The 18560-nt window shown below is 42.7% G+C and overlaps 1 protein-coding gene across 1 annotated transcript in view; it reads left to right on the top strand.

The window, feature by feature from the left end:
• PCLO (piccolo presynaptic cytomatrix protein) overlaps positions 1-18560 on the top strand; it is a gene marked incomplete at both ends in the record, with an annotated part of 105216 nt that overhangs the window by 75938 nt on the left and 10718 nt on the right. The window contains 5 exons of the mRNA XM_081330814.1: positions 1408-1501; positions 7580-7651; positions 8527-8707; positions 9562-9756; positions 10862-11044. Of these exons, the coding sequence (XP_081186940.1) occupies positions 1408-1501; positions 7580-7651; positions 8527-8707; positions 9562-9756; positions 10862-11044 (725 nt within the window). The remainder of the gene's footprint in view (positions 1-1407; positions 1502-7579; positions 7652-8526; positions 8708-9561; positions 9757-10861; positions 11045-18560) is intronic.

The following is an 18560-nucleotide window of genomic DNA, read 5'->3' as shown; positions in this document are numbered from 1 at the left end:
CTCAGGACACAAAGTCAGACTTGGATGACAAGACGGTCAGCCAATTCCTGTCACAACCAATGGATCAACACAATCTGGCAGATAAAAACATTGGGAAGAAAAAAATAGTAATTATTCTGTTCTGCTTCTCTAACGTGAATTGCTTGCTAGCAAATGCAAATACCTTACAGAAAAATCATTTTTATGCATAAATGGTACTTTTCCATTTTATAGCAGTTTCTTTGGATTCTTACTATATGTGTTAGTATTCATATACAGCTCAATTTTAATTGCACTTATTTCTTAAAAAATGGTTAGATATTTGGATAGATCTTATTAAATCACTTGATAAGCAAAGCATCCCTCTTGATCCATCAACCTCGGAGACTAACAAGCTGTTTTGGGATCCTGTAAAAATGCTCTAAATATTTCATGCATAAAGTGTCTTACTGCATGCTTGCAAAAGTCCCTCACACACATACACTATACTGAAGTGACACTAGTTACATACTACATTCAGGCTTTAGCTATTTGCCTAAAGAAACCAATATTTTTATAGCAGAGCTAACTTATTAAAAATTACTGTATTATTGGCCAATAGGAAGAGACAACTTAACTTTAAAATTATATAAAAATTAATTTCAGTTCAGGGGGATATTCATGAAAGTAATAATGCCCTGTTAAATATGCATAATCCTAAAACATAATTAAAACAAAAGTGGGGTTGCAGAGATCCATTAGCATGCATACGACTGGATCTTTCAAAGACCTGAAATATAAAATACTTAATGTTCTTTAAGTTTCTCTATATGAAATAATTATATGAAATGACTGATTCAATTAAGAGCTGATATACAGTGGATGACCTGCCATTTACATTCCCAGCAGTAAAGGGACATGTATTTTTTCAGGCTTGGGAAAACACGTGGCAGTTTAATCAATATTAAATTAGTGTTTTTGTCATTAATACAATAATGATTTGAGTTTTCCTTTATGATTTTCACAGGAATTACTCTCCTATAATTAAAGGCAACCCAAGGCTAGGAAATGATATGTTATATTGTTTATCTGTCTATCAACTGACTATATTTTTCAGGAAAACCAGTGCTTTATCATTATTTCATAAATATTATTGTGCAGAAGCAATTTGTAAATGCAATATATTCCTTGAGTTGTTTTCAGTTGCACAAAAGAGATTTAAAAGCTTCCAGCTAGGCATGTTGGCAATTCAAAACTTTAATTTTAATGAAGACTGAATATGAAGAATGCTCAATAGAAGATTGTCATTTACGCTGAAACAAATCTAATGTCATTTGACCATAGGAGCCTGAAAGTTTAATCATCAGATGTGTTAAAACTGTTTATGAATTGAAACAATAGGAAGCCTATGAAAGTAATGTTATGTTACGTTCCTTTGTTTCATTTCAGCGTTGAGAACAAGAGAAAGACAAAATACGTACAGAAAAGCTTGAATCCTGAATGGAACCAGACGGTTATTTATAAAAGCATCTTCATGGAGCAGGTATGTGGCTAAAGGCATATTTTGTTCCCGGTGTGGACAAATGCTGGTCCTCAGATAAGGGCATATCAAGAATGAAACTCTTCCATAATAGCCTCCCCTCCTTCTTGACCACATGTTGTCTGTCCGTTCATCTTGGAGCACTCGGCTCAGGCAACCAGACGAGAGGGAAAATACTTACTCCCCCTTTTTTTTTAATCCTGAATGATGGTGATCTTGAACTGGAGGCAGTCACCTTTCTAAAAGGAAGTGTTGATTAAAACAAATGATAGTCAGAGATTTAAATCCTGGTGCAATGTCCACATTGCTCACCTTGTTAACCAAAAAATGTGAATTCTATGTGAAACTAGTTTTGGAGATTTCCAGGTTTGCCACATTTCAAACTGGGAATTGCTCAGACCAAACGAGGTGGAACTAATTGAATTAATAATTACTGATTATAATTATCTATCTAAAGGACCATATTTATAAAATTTAATCCATCAGTTTCATATACTTCCTATAAAATCTGTCTCATACCCACAAATCATTTTTATACACAGAAATATGCTACATAAATTCTCTTTTTAACAGGAATACCAAAAAGGGGGGGGGGGAATTGATGTAGGTGGCATAAATGGAATAGGTAGCACAATTGGGAGGAAAGGGGGGGAGGCGGAAAAAAGCAGTGTGTGGAAAAAGTGTTATTTCTCTTTTCTGGGCATTGGTCAGACTCTGCCCACGGGACATTGTATCAATTTTGAAAGATATTGACAAACTAGAGTATTTTCAGAGATGAACAACCATGCTTTTTGTAGCAAAAATGTATCTGGAATAGTCTGATGTGTCAGATATATTTATCTACAGGGCCACACAATAACCAACTTAAATTGTTCAGGTACTACAGAATATGGGCCACAGTGGCTCAAGAACACAGGATCAGAAACAAATTTTAAGAAGGTTATTTTCAGTTGTTCATCAAGAAAAATTATTAAGAAAAAGCTGTTCAGCCGAGCTAAATTCCTCCAGGTCCTCCCCCATTCTCATAGCGGCCAGATGCACGTGCTTGGTAGGAATAGTGTTTGGGTGACTTTCTGCATTGAGCAGAGGGCCAGACTATATTTTTGGCAAGGCAGCATGGGAAATGAGAAAACGGCGCCTCATGGCAGGATGGGTAAGCAGTGGAAGTGAATAAATAGATAAATGGAAAACCAAGTTAAATGAGAAGCAACTGCGTTATCAGTAAGGCATTTGATAAAGTAGATCACAACCTACTACTTGATAAGATAGAAAAATGTGGGTTAGATAGCATCACCACCAGATGGATTCGTAGCTGGCTGATTGGCCGTACTCAGTGTGGGGTCCACATCTACATGGAAGGAAGTGTGTAGTGGGGCGCCCCAGGGCTCTGTTCTGGGCCCAGTGCTCTTCAACGTCTTCATCAACGATTTGGATGAGGGGATAGATGGGGAACTCATCAAATTTGCAGACGACACTAAGCTGGCAGGAATAGCCAACACTCCAGAAGACAGCTTAAGATACAGGAGGATCTGGACAGACTTGACCACTGGGCACTATCTAACAAAATGAAATTCAATGGTGAAAAAAGTAAGGTTCTACATTTAGGCAAGAAAAACCAAATGTACAGGTATAGTATTGGGGGGTACCTTGCTCAATAGTAGCAACTGTGGCAGGGATCTCGGAGTCCTAGTGGACAATCACTTAAATATGAGCCAGCAGTGTGCTGCAGCTGCCAAAAAAGCTAACACAGTGCTAGGCTGCATTAACAGAGGGATAGAATCAAGATCACATGGGACTTCCTGTTCCTGTTTTCCAGCGAGCAGTCTGAAGATTCGGAATGCCGAATCCTTCGGCTGGAATTTCTTTTTGTTGGGGGCCCTAAGGGGCCAGAAAACACCCTGAAGGGGTGGAATGAAGGAAGGAAATCCCAGGGACTTAGGAGGGATGGTGGTCTCTCCAAATGGTCCAGGAGAAGCCTCCCAGAAACCAACAGAAGAAAGGGCTGACTAACTGCAGGTTCAGCCATAGTTTGGAAACAACAGAAGTCACAAGCTCTTAAATTAAGCGGATTTAAAACAGCATGCTTGAATCTGGGTAAGAATATTGATTTTCTCTACCCTACTTATTTTCCTGAAGAAGAAAGTCCCCAAAATAAGAGATCTCCAAAGAAGGAAAGGGGGAGGGGGACTCTGCTCCCTCCCTTTTGGTTAGCCACAAAACTTACCCTTTAGAGAGAGAAAAAAGACTAGAAATACCTGAAAAATGAGCAAACGCTGACACCTGCTGGTGGGTGAAGATATTTTTTCTCTGACCCTCAAAGTTTTTAGAAAATGCAGCTGTGTAAACAAAGTGAGAGTAACAAAGCTGAAGCAATGAATACTTTACAAAAGGAAACATATCATATAGGAGCCGTGACCAGGGGGGCTTTTGCCCAGATTCGCCTGGTGCGCCAGTTGCGTCCCTATCTGGACCAAGATGCTCTACGTACAGTCACTCATGCGCTCGTGACCTCCCGGTTAGACTACTGCAATGCCCTATACATGGGGCTGCCCTTGAGGACCACCCGAAGGCTTCAACTGGTGCAGAATTCAGCCACGCGAGTTTTGATGGGAGCTTCCCGATACTCCCGTGTAACACCTCTTCTCCGTGAGCTACATTGGCTTCCGGTTGCCCTCCGGGTGAGATTCAAGGTGCTGGTAATGACCTATAAAGCCCTAAATGGCTTGGGTCCGGACTATCTAAGGGAACACCTGCTGCCGGCATCATCTTCCCATCGTCCTGTGCGCCCCCACAGGGAGGGCCTTCTCAGGGTACCACCGGTTAATGAATGCCAGCGGGTTATTCCCAGGGGAAGGGCGTTCTCTGTGGGTGCGCCTACCCTATGGAACCAACTACCCACAGAACTTAGGACTGCCCCCAACCTTCGCTCATTTCGCCGGGACCTGAAAACTTGGCTCTTCGATCTGTTTGGTCCAGACTGTGGGGTTGTTAATTTAACTGGGTTTTAGATTTACTCTTGGGGCTTGAATTTAATTTAATTGTTTTAATTGTTTTTAATTTTTTGTATTCATGGTTTTAACTGCCCTGTAAACCGCCCTGAGTCCTACGGGAATAGGGCGGTATACAAATCCAATAAAATAAATAAATAAATAAAGTAAGCGACAACAATTTCAAAGGACAATGATTTTAAACTACATAGAAATCCAGAATAACTTTGAGAGCATGAATAAACTTATTTCCAACTTAATTTCACTCCAAGAAATTTCCCAGGAAAATACAGTAGAGATGACTGAACAAAATTCTGAGGATAGAGACTTAAAGATGGAACCGTATAAAATGATCACTTCACAAAAGGAAACATGATAAGCGGCAAAAATTTCAAAGGACAATGACTTTAAACTACAAGGAAATGCAGAATAACCTTGAGAGTATGAATCAACTTATTTTCAACTTAATTTCACTCCAAGAAATTTCCCAAGAAAATACAGTAGAGATGACTGAACATAATTCTGAGGATAGAGACTTGAAGATGGAACTATATAAAATAAAAAATTATGATTCAATCCAAATGGGAAATATTTCAACACGTCCAAGCAACTTTGAAGATAAGGAAAATAATGAGAAAAAATTCCTTACAGGGAAACAAATGATGCAGCAAAACATATTGATTAAGAAAGGCAATGGCCAGAGAAAAAAGACTAAAATGGAAATTCAGAAAATAGATGATGGAGCTTATCAGAAAGAATACTTAAAAAGAAACATTTGTTTGAATATGGCTAAAGTAATGGAAAAACTTTGAAATATACTACTCTTGGATGAATTTTTTTTCTTAACTAATATATGTTTTTTTCCTTCTGAAAAAAGTTGAAATGATTTAAACAAAAGCAAATGTTTTAGTTACTTAAATGTGACGATAAGAAAAGCATAAAAATGTGTTTTGTATGAGAGTTAAAGGATTAGATGATTAGAACTATTGAATGGAATGCTTAAAGTTTAAACAGATTAAATACATTCTTAGCTATGGTCAAAAAGAATAAGAAATTGAGGGAATAAATATGTATTAAATTAGGAGGGATACATATTTTAAGTTATATGTTATTTTTTGTATCTCAGTGCTCTTGTCTCTTTTTCTTGTTTCCCTTTTCTTTCTTCTTTTTCTTTTTTTTCTTTTTCTTTTTTCCTTCTTTTTTGTCTCTCTCTTTTTTTTCTCTTTCTACTTTTTTACTTATTGATTAAGAAATATAAAAGCATGAGAGGGTTTATATGGAAAAAACAGAATTAAATCCACCAATGTAAATATAGTTAACTGTTGAAAAGATTGTCACTTGTAAGAATATTTAGAATTTAGGGGGAGAAATAAGCTGAAATAAACACGGTAACAGGATTTATGATAAGGCAACTAAAATGACAAATAGGATTATTGAAACTAAATACTTAATTGTTAATTAACATAATGAGAATTGTCTTAATCTAAAGTTTTGCAAAGAAAGTTACTTTGGGGAAAAGGGAAATCAAATGAAATTAACATATGGAATATAGATCATAGAAATTAATTGTTAAGGACTGTCTTATTAATGTTACCCAGACAACATACTGTTTACAAATTACTGAATGATTTATGTTATGTTAAAAAATTCTAATAAAATATATATACAAAAAAAATCAAGATCATGTGAAGTATTAATACCACTTTACAATGCCTTGGTAAGGCCACACTTGGAATACTGCATCCAGTTTTGGTCACCACGATGTAAAAAAGATGCTGAGACTCTAGAAAGAGTACAGAGAAGAGCAACAAAGGTGATCAGGGGACTGGAGGCTAAAACATATAAGGAACGGTGGCTGGAATTGGGTTTGAAGAGAAGGATGAGGGGAGACACGATAGTCGTGTTCCAATATTTCAGGGGCTGCCACAAAGAAGAGGCAGTCAAGCTGTTCTCCAAAGCACCCAAAGGCAGGACAAGAAGCAACAGATGGAAACTAATCAAGGAGAGAAGCAACCTAGAGAAACTTCCTGACAGTGAGAACAATTAACCAGTGGAACAACCTGCCTCCAGAAGCTGTGAATGCTCCAACACTGGAAGTTTTTAAGAAGAGACTGGACAGCTGTTTGTCTGAAATGGTATAGGGTTTCCTGCCTGAGCAGGAGGTTGGACTAGATGACCTCTAAGGTCCCTTCCAACTTTACTATTATTAATATTATCTTCCTTTGCTTAGGAAATTGTAGAGAACCATTCTGTGTCATAGTAGCATATATCAGTAGGACGGTAGTATACATTCACCCCTATAGGGCAAAGTTATGGGGTATCTGTGGCTGCTATCCTTGCAAATCCTCTAGATTTATGTCTAACAGTGGCATTTGCACACACACACACACACACACACACACACACACACACACAATCAATTATGCATATGCCAATCATTCAAGATCCAAATTGAATCAGTTCAATAAATCAGTTCAAATCAAAATACAGTATATCAATTTAATCTGAAGAAAGGTCAACTTCAATGAAGTTGAGTCTAACTCAATTTGATTGGATAAAAAGTGGGTTACACATGTATAGAAATCTAATAAACCACCAGATTGATTCAAAAGTGTTCAATTTAAATTGAATATTGAATTTCATGGAGTCGTTAGATCAAAACACCTTTCAATCAGGTCTTTAAATTAAAAGCTCAGTTATGCCATGATACCTTTATGAACTAAATTTCCTTTCACCTTCAAAAAAAATCAAGACATTAATAAACAGGTTACGGATCCATCCGTCCAAGTACTTTAGCCAATTATGATCAGAGCAGGAGTTGGACAAGAATACTTCTTACACTTTTCCAGATTGCCACTCTTATGGTCTATTAATGGGATGCCCCTGGTCAAAGCTTGACCAAAGAACTTCTCCACTTGGAATTGGTCCCCAAGGTCTCCTCCCCCCCCCCCAGGTTGATGTGAGGACAATGATTGCTAGGTGGTCACCTTGCCCGTGCATAGAGGGTTACAGGCAACTATTATTCAGGGAAGCATATTTTGTGGGCTGGGTTGTGAATTGCACAGTGGGAACTAAAATCAATTATCTTTTGCAGCTGAAAAAGAAAACTCTGGAAGTCAGTGTCTGGGATTATGATAGATTCTCCTCTAATGACTTCTTGGGTGAAGTAAGTTTGCTATTTTCCTTGATTTTGCTAATTTTTCCTTTCCTCAGATGACAATACAATCACATGATATATTTTTTAAATCCCAAGAAACATTTGTCCAGATGGAGGCCCCATGACAGAGACAGATGCACAGTAATGTCTTGTGACATTTATCCATTTAGGAAATCATGGATTTCTTTGTTTTTGGCTTAGCCAAAAGTGCAAACCCACCTATTAGGGTTTAACTATACCAGGGGTGGGCAACCTCGGCTCTTTTATGACTCATGGACTTCAACTCCCAGAATTCCTGAGTCAGCTGACTCAGGAATTCTGGGAGTTGAAGTCCATGAGTCATAAAAGAGCTGAGGTTGCCTACCCCTGAACTATACATTAAAAAATTCATCATAGCAATTACCGGTAACCTTCGTTTTTTTATTTAAGAAACTGACTTAGCATTAGGCTGTAAAGTTATAAGCAAAGTATGATTTCCATTGAGTTTGAGGTAAGTCCTCCATATCGTTTTCATGCCAAGAATAAGGAGATAGTTTGCCATTATTTCTTTCGCGGTGTCTTGCTGCCTTGGCTGATTGCAAACAAGGTGAGTGTAAAATCATCAAGAAGTTAGCTAAACTCTACTTACTTCACTTGCAGGTAAGGTACCCCTCTCTCTCTCTCTCCCTCTCTCCCTCTCTCTCTCTCTCTCTTTCTTTCTTTTTCTTTCTTTCCCATAATTTAATTTCTAATCTCCTGAAATAAGGACATTGCACACTAACACTGAACAATCATCAGAACAAGAATGTTGTATAAAACGGGTTTGGGGTGAGTTTTGAGATTCAGTGCATCCAGAATAGTGTTGCTTTTACAAAACTGGAGGTTTGCTCTCTGTCGCTGTGTAGGTCTTAATCGAGCTGTCGAGTGCCTGCCCCCTGGATAACACTCCTCGCTGGTACCTTCTGAAGGAGCAGAGTGAAAGCCTTGAGCACGGGAGATCCCACTCAGGGCAGGGTAGCCAGCAGTCTCCGAAACCGTCAGTCATCAAGAGCAGAAGTCATAGTATTTTTCCCGACCCGTCCAAAGGTAAGACTTTTTTCCCCTGGGCCCTCTTTGCGGACATCAGGGTAAACTCTGGCTTTATGCAGACCGTTTGATGTGAAATCAGACGTGAGGCACAGTGGATTCCCTGCCTTACCCGGGAAGTTATTCCACTTCTTAAGTACGACAGAGAAATAACCTTAAGATATTTTTCAGTCCAGAGAGAAAGAGAGGTAAAGAGAGAGAGAGAAACCGCTCATAGTTAAAGGGGGGGGGAAGGCTTCTGCCATGCTTTGAGCCCACCGCCTCTTAGGAGTGCAGGACCTATGAGAGCCCTCGGTGAGCCGCTGGAAGGGGTGGCTCTTCCTTTGCCAAACAGCAAGTGAACAGCTGAGCTACCTTGCGGCCCACGGAAGGGCATTTTCCCAAAGACAGGGAGTCGCGGGGGGGGGCATATAATGGGGAAAAGGAGACTTTAAAAGGGAAGCAAAGAAACATACCCCATTTTCACTTTGGAAGTGATGGGGAATTAAGAGAAGGATTTCTGCCAATACAGTTCCTAGCCTGTTCTGGCCACGAGGTGTTATTTGCATCCAACCAAGCAAATGTCCAGAATGAGCAGGTAGCACAGGGACACGGGGGGCAGGAGAGAGTGGGGAAAGTTTGTTTCTTCAGAGTCTACGGAAGGGTTAGAGGGTCGGACATTATTCCCTGCTTCTTATTCTCAACACAACAAAGTAAGGTGAGGAGAAGAGCCCGCCCGTGGTTTTCAGTGGAGGGATGAAGGAGTAGGAGAAGTTATATGGCCTGCACAATCACTCTGTGGCTCTGAGGTGGGAGAAGAATAACGTACTGTATTCCTGGTATTTCCCCCCTCTTCCCCCCGCAATTCTTGCCAGATATGCAGATGCCCACCATTGAGAAGTCTCACAGCAGCCCGGGAAGCTCCAAATCTTCCTCTGAGGGACATCTGCGTTCTCACGGACCATCTCGCAGCCAAAGCAAAACCAGTGTCACTCAAACTCACCTTGAAGACGCTGGGGCAGCCATCGCTGCTGCTGAAGCCGCTGTCCAACAGCTCCGTCTCCAACCAAGTAAAGGGCACAAATAAAATTCCTCAGCATGGCAGCTTAATTCTCATCTGTGGCCTTCCCCGCCCTCCTCCCCTGTCTTCCCTGCTCCTGGCCTTTTCTTTCCGCTCTGGGCACATTTGTGCATTTCACCTCTTCAGCATTCTGTGTGTTTGTCTGTAAATACATAGAAATAGAAGATACTCTCCTTGTCTACTGAGATATAGAATGCCACTAAACTGGTTGTTTTTCCAGCATGTATTCCATTTGCTCAGTATGTCACAGTCCTGCACTTCTTTATGGGAAAGGTTTGCTGTGTTTTGTTCCTTTGGTGTCACTAAATGCCTCAACTAATTTAAATATTATATACTTTGTTTCCAGCTCTACCCCTAGCTGAGAATTGTGGAAAATTTGTAAAAACAGCACACTGAATTTCAAAATCAAATGGGGTAGATCTGTTGTAAAGTATCAGAATTTTAAAAACAAAATGAAAGAATATATTTGGTTCAGTTTTATACTGGTAAATGTTCTTTTCTTTTGACAAAATTATTTTTTAAAAAGCAATAGCCTTAAAATGTTTTCTTCAGTCAATGATAATATAGTACAATCACACAGACAGACATTCATTGGCTGCAATTAAAATTAGATACTGGCTTTGTTAACCATGTAATCATTATCCCTACAAAGCCTATATTATATGGGGGTATTTAAAAATGTTAGTTAGCAATGAGGCTTAACAATTACAGCTTTTCTGTATTTCACCACGTGTAAATCATTCTTTCGTGGAATTAGAGGTTGAGGATTTAGTGTGTGGCAAATTAGTATAATCCAACTGTGGCAACCATTTGTTGTCTCCATTATAATTGGTGCCCAGTCACTGTTGCGTAACACAAAAGGCAGGAAATAAAATCCTCTGTCTTCTTTATCCTTTTATTTTAATTAAAAAGAAACAGCCAGTTTAATTACCATTTACTGCTCTTCATGTGATGTCTCTTTGGAATTCAAAGAAACTTGCCTATTTAAATGCAGAAAAGAGAATTTCCCTATTTCTGTTTGCATGACTAACATTTAAGCTGGTTCCATCTGAGGTACATATTGTGGGTTTCCATTTCACCCATAACTGCCACAGCTAACCATAAAAGCGGTCAGTCTAATCATGCAAGGAAGCTGCACAGACACAGCGTAGCGGGAGTCCTCCCAATTCAAAGAACTCAGTCTGACAATCTGCCTCCACCAGCCAGTGACAGCAAAGAGCAAAGCCAACTAGCCCTCAGGAAAGTGATGTCCGATGGACCCTTCAACCCTGAAGGAGGTGAGCAGAAAGACATCTGGCCCCGGAGCCCCTGGCCCGAATTGAATGCCTTCTGGCCGGGCCTGCTAATTCATTGCGCAGTGAAGTTACTCCTCCGCTCGTAGCGGTAATATTCTACTGCAGGGGTCTTCAAACCTGGCCCTTTTATGACTTGTGGACTTCAACTCCCAGAATTCCTCAGCCAGCGTGCCTAGTTGAGGAATTCTGGGAGTTGAAGTCCACAAGTCATAAAAGGGCCACGTTTAAATACCCCTGTTCTACTGGGTTAAAAGAGACTTCTTAATTGCTGAAGTGCTAGACACATAAATAGTTAAGCTTTCTAACACAGAGAGTGTCCATCCTCCTCCAAATCTCGAATGTATCATGCTGATATTGCCAAATAAATGGCATGCGTTTTTAATTTGAACTCCTTAAGCATGATTAACCAATCTTTTTGTATAACTAAAGTCTGTTGTGGCATACATGAATTACAACATGGACGGCTTGTTGTTGTTTTGTTGTGTTGGTGCTATCACTTTGACATATGTTATGTATTCTGCTGTGAAAAATCTACCTTTCAAAAGAAAATTCTTCCCTGGAAGTTGAATAGAGAGACTCAGTGAAGGCAACCATTGAATTTCAACTGGAGTATGTTCATTTGTTCGTGGTGTGGTAGACAAGAGGAGCTGGAAATTAGCTTGTTCCCAAACTCTTTTGTATCCTGATCAAAAAGCAGGATGGGCCTTCCGCCATTCCAGGAACCTAAACGACCTGATTGTTTTCTGAATAAACAGGAGGTACAATTTTTCCTCATATTAGCTATGTGGCCTCCTCTTCCCTGCCTTTATTTAATCAGCCTCCCAGCGTCCACAAGGAAGGGCAATGTCATTCTAACTCAGTCAGATGTTGGCTGTGAATGGCTAGGTAGGTTTTGTGCTGGGTACGCTGCCTGCTTTGCGCTTTCCACTTTGTGTTGTAAACACATATTTGGAACATCTGAGGACCCAGATTGTTGGGGGCAATTAAGCTGACTTTGTAATAATGCCGCTTGGGGTGTGTGTGAAAGCCCTAACAAGCAGGCATATACATAGAATGAAGGCTACTGCTAAGCTTGTAAGCCGCCCTGAGTCTTCGGAGAAGGGCGGGATATAAATGGAATTTTAAAAAAAAAAAGATTCAGGGATGCAAAGGCAAACATGCAAATATAATAACCAGCATTTTCAAACATTATTTGAGAACGAATAAAAAAGAAACAGTATTTTTTTGTTGAGTTAGTTTCATTCTTAAGTATATTTTACATTTCTTAAGATTTGGATCCATTAATTTTCTAAGGATGCATATTTCCTCCTTTTACATTTCCAGTGTGTAATTATGGTAATATTCATCCAGTTTTTTTAACTCTAAGTAAAGTTTAATTGTTGATTCACTTCAAGAATTTCTTAAGCATACTAGCATTCCAGCCATTGAGGTACCTGGGCTGTGCAATTTTGTCAATGCATGTTTCAGCTGTAGATAATGCCAAGCAAAAACTCTGGGTAAGTCCTAAAGTCAGAACGTACCGTAGCAAATCATTAAAACAACCATTATAAATAAACCAATTTTATCCCTTTTTAACCCATGCTTTCTAATAAAACATCTTCTCTTCGAATCATAGATTATTCCATGGTGTCAATTTTTCATGTGATTCTAGTTCAGATCTTAAATATTAATAATCAAATATGCATAGCAGCTTCCAAGTTTGGAAGCAAATAATCCCTAATTAATATACCTAACGACTAAAACTTGTCAAGATTTCAAAAGAGTTACACATATTTCTAATTTGACCCAAAGAGGGCAATATTCACACAAAAAAAATCTCATTTCATAGCAATATAGAAAATAACAAGAAAGCCCAATAATAAAGTTGAATGTCTAGTACATCAGTGCCACTATCTTCATACAGCGACCTCAGTTTGGTGAAAGATATTTAAGGACTTTGGGCCTCACATAAACGTTTTCTCAGTGTTTATTTGTTTATTTTATTTCACCCCCGCCCTCTCCCATTCTGGCATCTCCTGAAGGGTCCCTTCGCCAGCTCCAACTTTGCTCCCCAACCACCACCCACCATTAAGAGATCTCATAGGCCGGCCAGCCTTGGTCCCACAGCAGCCACAGCCGTCCCTATTTAACCCTGGAGGCCAGCTGCTCAGATCTGGGACTGGTAAAGGCTGTCCTTTTTGCACAGAGATATCCACAGTGAGGCATTTTTTCTGTTTGAAAATTCTTTATTCTTGGCAAGCCAGCTCAACATCTGATGGTTGCAAGTGACTCAAGCCGGATCTTGAGGGGCTTCCAAAAAACAAAGGGAGATGGAGCTGAGGAAGCTTCAGGACAAGATAACTTCTTTTAGGTCCCTGTTGTCTTCTCACGGCTCTATGACTTGATGTTCCTAGAGCGTCTCGATTAGGCTGCAGGGAATATTGGTGGCTTTATTTATTTATTTAATTGATTTAATATACCACCCTATTCCCGAAGGACTCAGGGCGGTTTACAGGGCGAGTTAAAACAATACAAATAAGTACACTTTAAAATAGAATTAAATAAGACTAGCCCACAATTAAACAAATTAAAATTAAATTAAAATTAAAATTAAAATTCACGCCCCTCTCTTACCGATTACCGATTCCCACGACACTGGGGTATGGCAGCAGGCGTATGGACAGAGGGCCGTATCGTTACCGGGAGGGCCGTCTCCGCTGTTTGCAAGCGGTGAGGCGCTCCGACCCTCTGGTTCTTCCCTGAGGTGCCGGGAGCGAGGATGTGCAGCCTCCTGAGCTCCGGCTGGTGTACCTGAATGCCAGGTCCGTGGTTAATAAGGCTCCCCTTGTGCGGGATCTGGTGGAGTGCGAGTATGCGGACCTGGCTTGTATCACCGAGACCTGGTTGGGTCCAGAGGGTGGGGTCCCTTTGGTTGACCTTTGCCCACCAGGTTTCCGAGCGCTACACCGGCCTCGGGCTCAAGGTAGGGGCAGGGGAGTGGCGGTAGTTATTAGGGAGACCTTATGTCCGCGGGAGACCACCGTTCCTCAGATAGTCGGGTGTGAGTCTCTCTTTTTGAGGTTTGGTTCGGGGGCGCAGTTGGGCTTGCTGCTGGTGTATGTTTCGCCTAGTCACACAGCGGCAGCCCTGCCCGAGCTACTCGATGTCCTCTCCGGTTTGCTGATTGAGTTCCCCAAACTTCTAGTTTTGGGTGACTTCAATCTACCATCCCTGGGAGGGTCATCTGAGTTAGCCTGGGAGTTCATGGCTTCCATGACGGCCATGGACCTGACGCAGGTAATTTCTGAACCAACTCATGAGGGAGGCCACACCCTTGACTTGGTTTTTTTATCTGGACGGTGGTTGGATGATCTTGGTGGGGGCTCTCCATTTATTATGCCCCTGTCATGGGCCGATCATCACCTCCTGCGGCTGGTCTTCCGTCTTGCCACCCCCCACCGTGGGGATGCGGAACCAACTAGATGGTACCGCCCCAGACGCTTAATGGACCCTGACGGGTTCCAGGCAGCGCTGGGATCCCCACCTGCCTCCGTCGCTCACAGCTCGGCGGATGCCTTAGTGGAAGCCTGGGAAAGGGCAGCCACTGAGGCACTGGACCGAGTTGTACCCTTGCGGCCCCTGACCCGGTGCAGATCCCATCGAGCTCCATGGTTCTCCGCAGAGCTCCGGGAGATGAAGTGTCGGAAACGGGGCCTAGAGAGCTGCTGGAGGTCCAGCCGATCCGAATCCGACCGGTTGCGGTTAAGAACCTATATTAGGTCTTATCTCGCAGCGATGAGGGCAGCGAGGTGCAATTACTTCTCTGCCCTCATCGCGTCCGCAGATAATCGCCCGGCCGCCCTGTTTAGGGTGACTCGCTCCCTCCTTAATCAGGAGGTGAGGGAGGATCCCTTGCAGGGTCGTGCCGAGGAGTTTGGTCAACATCTGTCGGATAAAATCGCTCGGATTCGGACCGGTTTGGACTCCAGCTGGGCAGAGTCTGACGATCAGGACACGGGCGGTCTTGTCAATGTTATCTGGGAGGAGTTTGATTCTGTGACCCCTGATGAAGTGGACAGGATTATGGGGAGGTTGAGCTCCACCACATGTTTATTGGATCCGTGCCCTTCCTGGCTGGTTTATGCAGCCAGGGAGAGGACACGAGGCTGGTTCCAGGCGGTGATATCTGCTTCTTTGAGTGAGGGTAATTTCCCCACCGTCTTGAAGGAGGCGGTGGTGAGACCTCTCCTCAAGAAGCCTGCCTTGGACCCAGCTGTCTTGAACAACTTTCGTCCAGTCTCCAACCTTCGCTTTCTTGCGAAGGTTGTTGAGAGTGTGGTGGCGCATCAGCTCCCTCTGGTCCTGGATGAAGCGGATTATCTGGACCCGTACCAATCAGGTTTCAGGCCCGGGTACAGCACGGAGACGGCATTGGTCGCTCTGGTGAATGATCTCTGGAGGGCCCGGGATAGGGGATATTCCTCTGTCCTAGTCCTATTAGACCTCTCGGCGGCTTTCGATACCATCGACCATGGTATCCTGCTGCGGCGTCTCAGGGGATTGGGAGTGGGAGGCACAGTTCTTCGGTGGTTCTCCTCCTATCTCCTGGGACGTTCGCAGTCGGTGTTGGCAGGGGGGCAGAGATCGGCCCCTAGGTCTCTCGTTTGTGGAGTTCCTCAGGGTTCGGTTCTCTCGCCTCTCCTGTTCAACATCTACATGAAACCGCTGGGTGAGATCATTCGTGGTTTTGGAGTTGGGTATCATCAAAAGATCAGTTTACATTCCATTGGAAAAGATCAGTTTACATTCCAATTCCAAAGAAAGGCAGTGCCAAAGAATGTTCAAACTATCGCACCATTGCACTCATTTCTCATGCTAGTAAAGTTATGCTTAAAATTCTACAAGCTAGACTCCAGCAGTATGTGGATCGAGAACTACCAGAAGTACAGGCAGGATTTCGAAGAGGCAGAGGAACTAGAGATCAAATTGCTAACATACGCTGGATCATGGAGAAAGCTAGAGAGTTCCAGAAAAACATCTACTTCTGCTTCATTGACTATGCTAAAGCCTTTGATTGTGTGGATCATAACAAACTCTGGCAAGTTCTTAAAGAGATGGGCATACCAGACCATCTTATTTGTCTCTTGAGAAACCTATATGTAGGCCAAGAAGCAACAGTGAGAACTGGACACGGAACCACTGATTGGTTCAAAATTGGGAAAGGAGTCCGGCAAGGCTGCATACTGTCGCCTTGCCTATTTAACTTATATGCAGAGCACATCATGAGAAAGGCAGGGCTAGATGAATCAAAAGTTGGAATTAAGATTGCCGGAAGAAACATCAACAACCTAAGATATGCAGATGATACCACTCTAATGGCAGAAAGTGAAGAGGAACTAAAGAGCCTCTTGTTGCGAGTGAAGAAGGAGAGTGCAAAATGTGGGTTGAAACTAAACATTAAGAAAACCAAGATCATGGCATCTGGCCCTCTCAATTCCTGGCAAATAGATGGGGAAGAAATGGAGGTAGTGACAGATTTTATTTTCCTGGGCTCCAAGATCACTGCAGATGGGGACTGTAGCCAAGAAATTAAAAGACGCTTGCTCCTGGGGAGGAAAGCCATGGCAAATCTAGACAGCACACTAAAAAGCAGAGACATCACCCTGTCAACAAAAGTACGTATAGTCAAGGCTATGGTCTTCCCAGTTGCAATGTATGGCAGTGAAAGCTGGACCATAAGAAAGGCTGAGCGCCAAAGAATTGAAGCCTTTGAACTATGGTGCTGGAGAAGACTCCTGCGAGTCCCTTGGACTGCAAGGCGATCAAACCGGTCAGTCCTAGAGGAGATCAACCCTGACTGCTCTTTAGAAGGCCAGATCCTGAAGCTAAAACTCAAATACTTTGGCCATCTAATGAGAAGGAAGGACTCACTGGAGAAGAGCCTAATGCTGGGAAAGATTGAGGGCAATAGAAGAAGGGGACGACAGAGAATGAGGTGGCTGGATGGAGTCACTGAAGCAGTAGGCGTGAGCTTAAATGGACTCCAGAAGATGGTAGAGGACAGGAAGGCCTGGAGGAACATTGTCCATAGGGTCGCGATGGGTCGGACACGACTTCGCAACTAACAACAACAACAATCATCAATATGCTGATGATACCCAACTTTTCATTTCGACCCCAAACCACCCCAGTGATGCCCTCGCTGTGATGTCCCGTTGCCTGGAGGCGGTTCGGGTCTGGATGGGGAGGAACAGACTTCAACTCAACCCTGACAAGACTGAGTGGCTGTACATTCCGGCATCCCGGGACATTCAAAATGTTCCATCACTTTCTATGGGGGGTGAGTCTTTACCCCCCGTAGATAGGGCTCGCAACTTGGGAGTCCTCCTAGATGCACGGCTTACCTTAGAAGATCATGTAGTAGCCGTGACTAGGGGGGCTTTCGCACAGGTTCGCCTGGTGCGTCAGTTGCGGCCCTATCTAGACCGGGATGCCCTGTGTACGGTCACTCATGCGCTCGTGACCTCTCGTCTTGACTATTGCAATGCTCTCTACATGGGGCTTCCCTTGAAGACCACTCGGAGGCTCCAACTGGTACAGAATGCGGCCGCGAGAGTTGTCTTGGGAGTTTCCCAGTACTCCCATGTTACACCTTTGCTCCGCGAGCTGCATTGGTTACCAGTTGTCTTCCGGGTGAGGTTCAAGGTCTTAGTGATGGTTTTTAAGTCCTTACATGGCATGGGTCTGGAATACCTCGGGGACCACCTGCTGCCGGCGTCGACTCCCCTCCGCCCCGTGCGTTCCCACAGAGAGGGCCTCCTCAGGGTGCCTCCAGTCAGAGAATGTCGGCTGGTGGCCCCCAGGGGGAGGGCCTTCTCTGTGGGCGCTCCGGCATTGTGGAATCAGCTGCCGGTTGAGCTCCGGATGGCACCGGATCTCCGCTCCTTCCGGCGCGGGTTAAAGACCCATTTATTTGAACAAGCTGGCCTGGCCTGATGGGGAGTTATTTAGGGTTTTAATATTTATATATATATTCTATTGTTTTTACTGTGGGCAATAATTTAAGTCTTTTTTAACTTTTGTATTTTTGTAGTTTTATGATATGCCCTGTTCACCGCCCTGAGTCCTTCGGGAGAAGGGCGGTATAAAAATTTAATAAACCTAAACCTAAACCTCTCTCCCCCAGCTGAATGACCCCTCCCTTCTCACCCTTCTCTGCAGGGGTGGTCAGCACTCCCTGGCCATGTTGTGGTCAGAGCCTCTTCTCGCTTTTCTTTTTTCTATGAAGATTTTCTCTACTCTTCCTATATGTTGAAGCTTCCAATAGGCCAGCATAAGTCTGTCCCATTGTGGGGGGGGGGGAAGTGGAAGGATAAACATCAAATAAAATGGGCTATTTAAAACAAAAGTTTAAAAAAGAGATGATAAAAAAGTAAACTTTTAGGAGGGGTTCTTTATAGGTGTTTCTGCCTTCTCTCCATTTTGGCTCCCCCTCCTGAATTTGGGATCATTAAATAAT

Source organism: Vipera berus (assembly GCF_964194415.1).
Source record: "Vipera berus genome assembly, chromosome: 6".
Classification (NCBI taxonomy): domain Eukaryota; kingdom Metazoa; phylum Chordata; class Lepidosauria; order Squamata; family Viperidae; genus Vipera; species Vipera berus.
The sequence above is the reverse complement of the archived record's forward strand: the minus strand, read 5'-3'. Positions and strand labels throughout refer to the sequence as shown.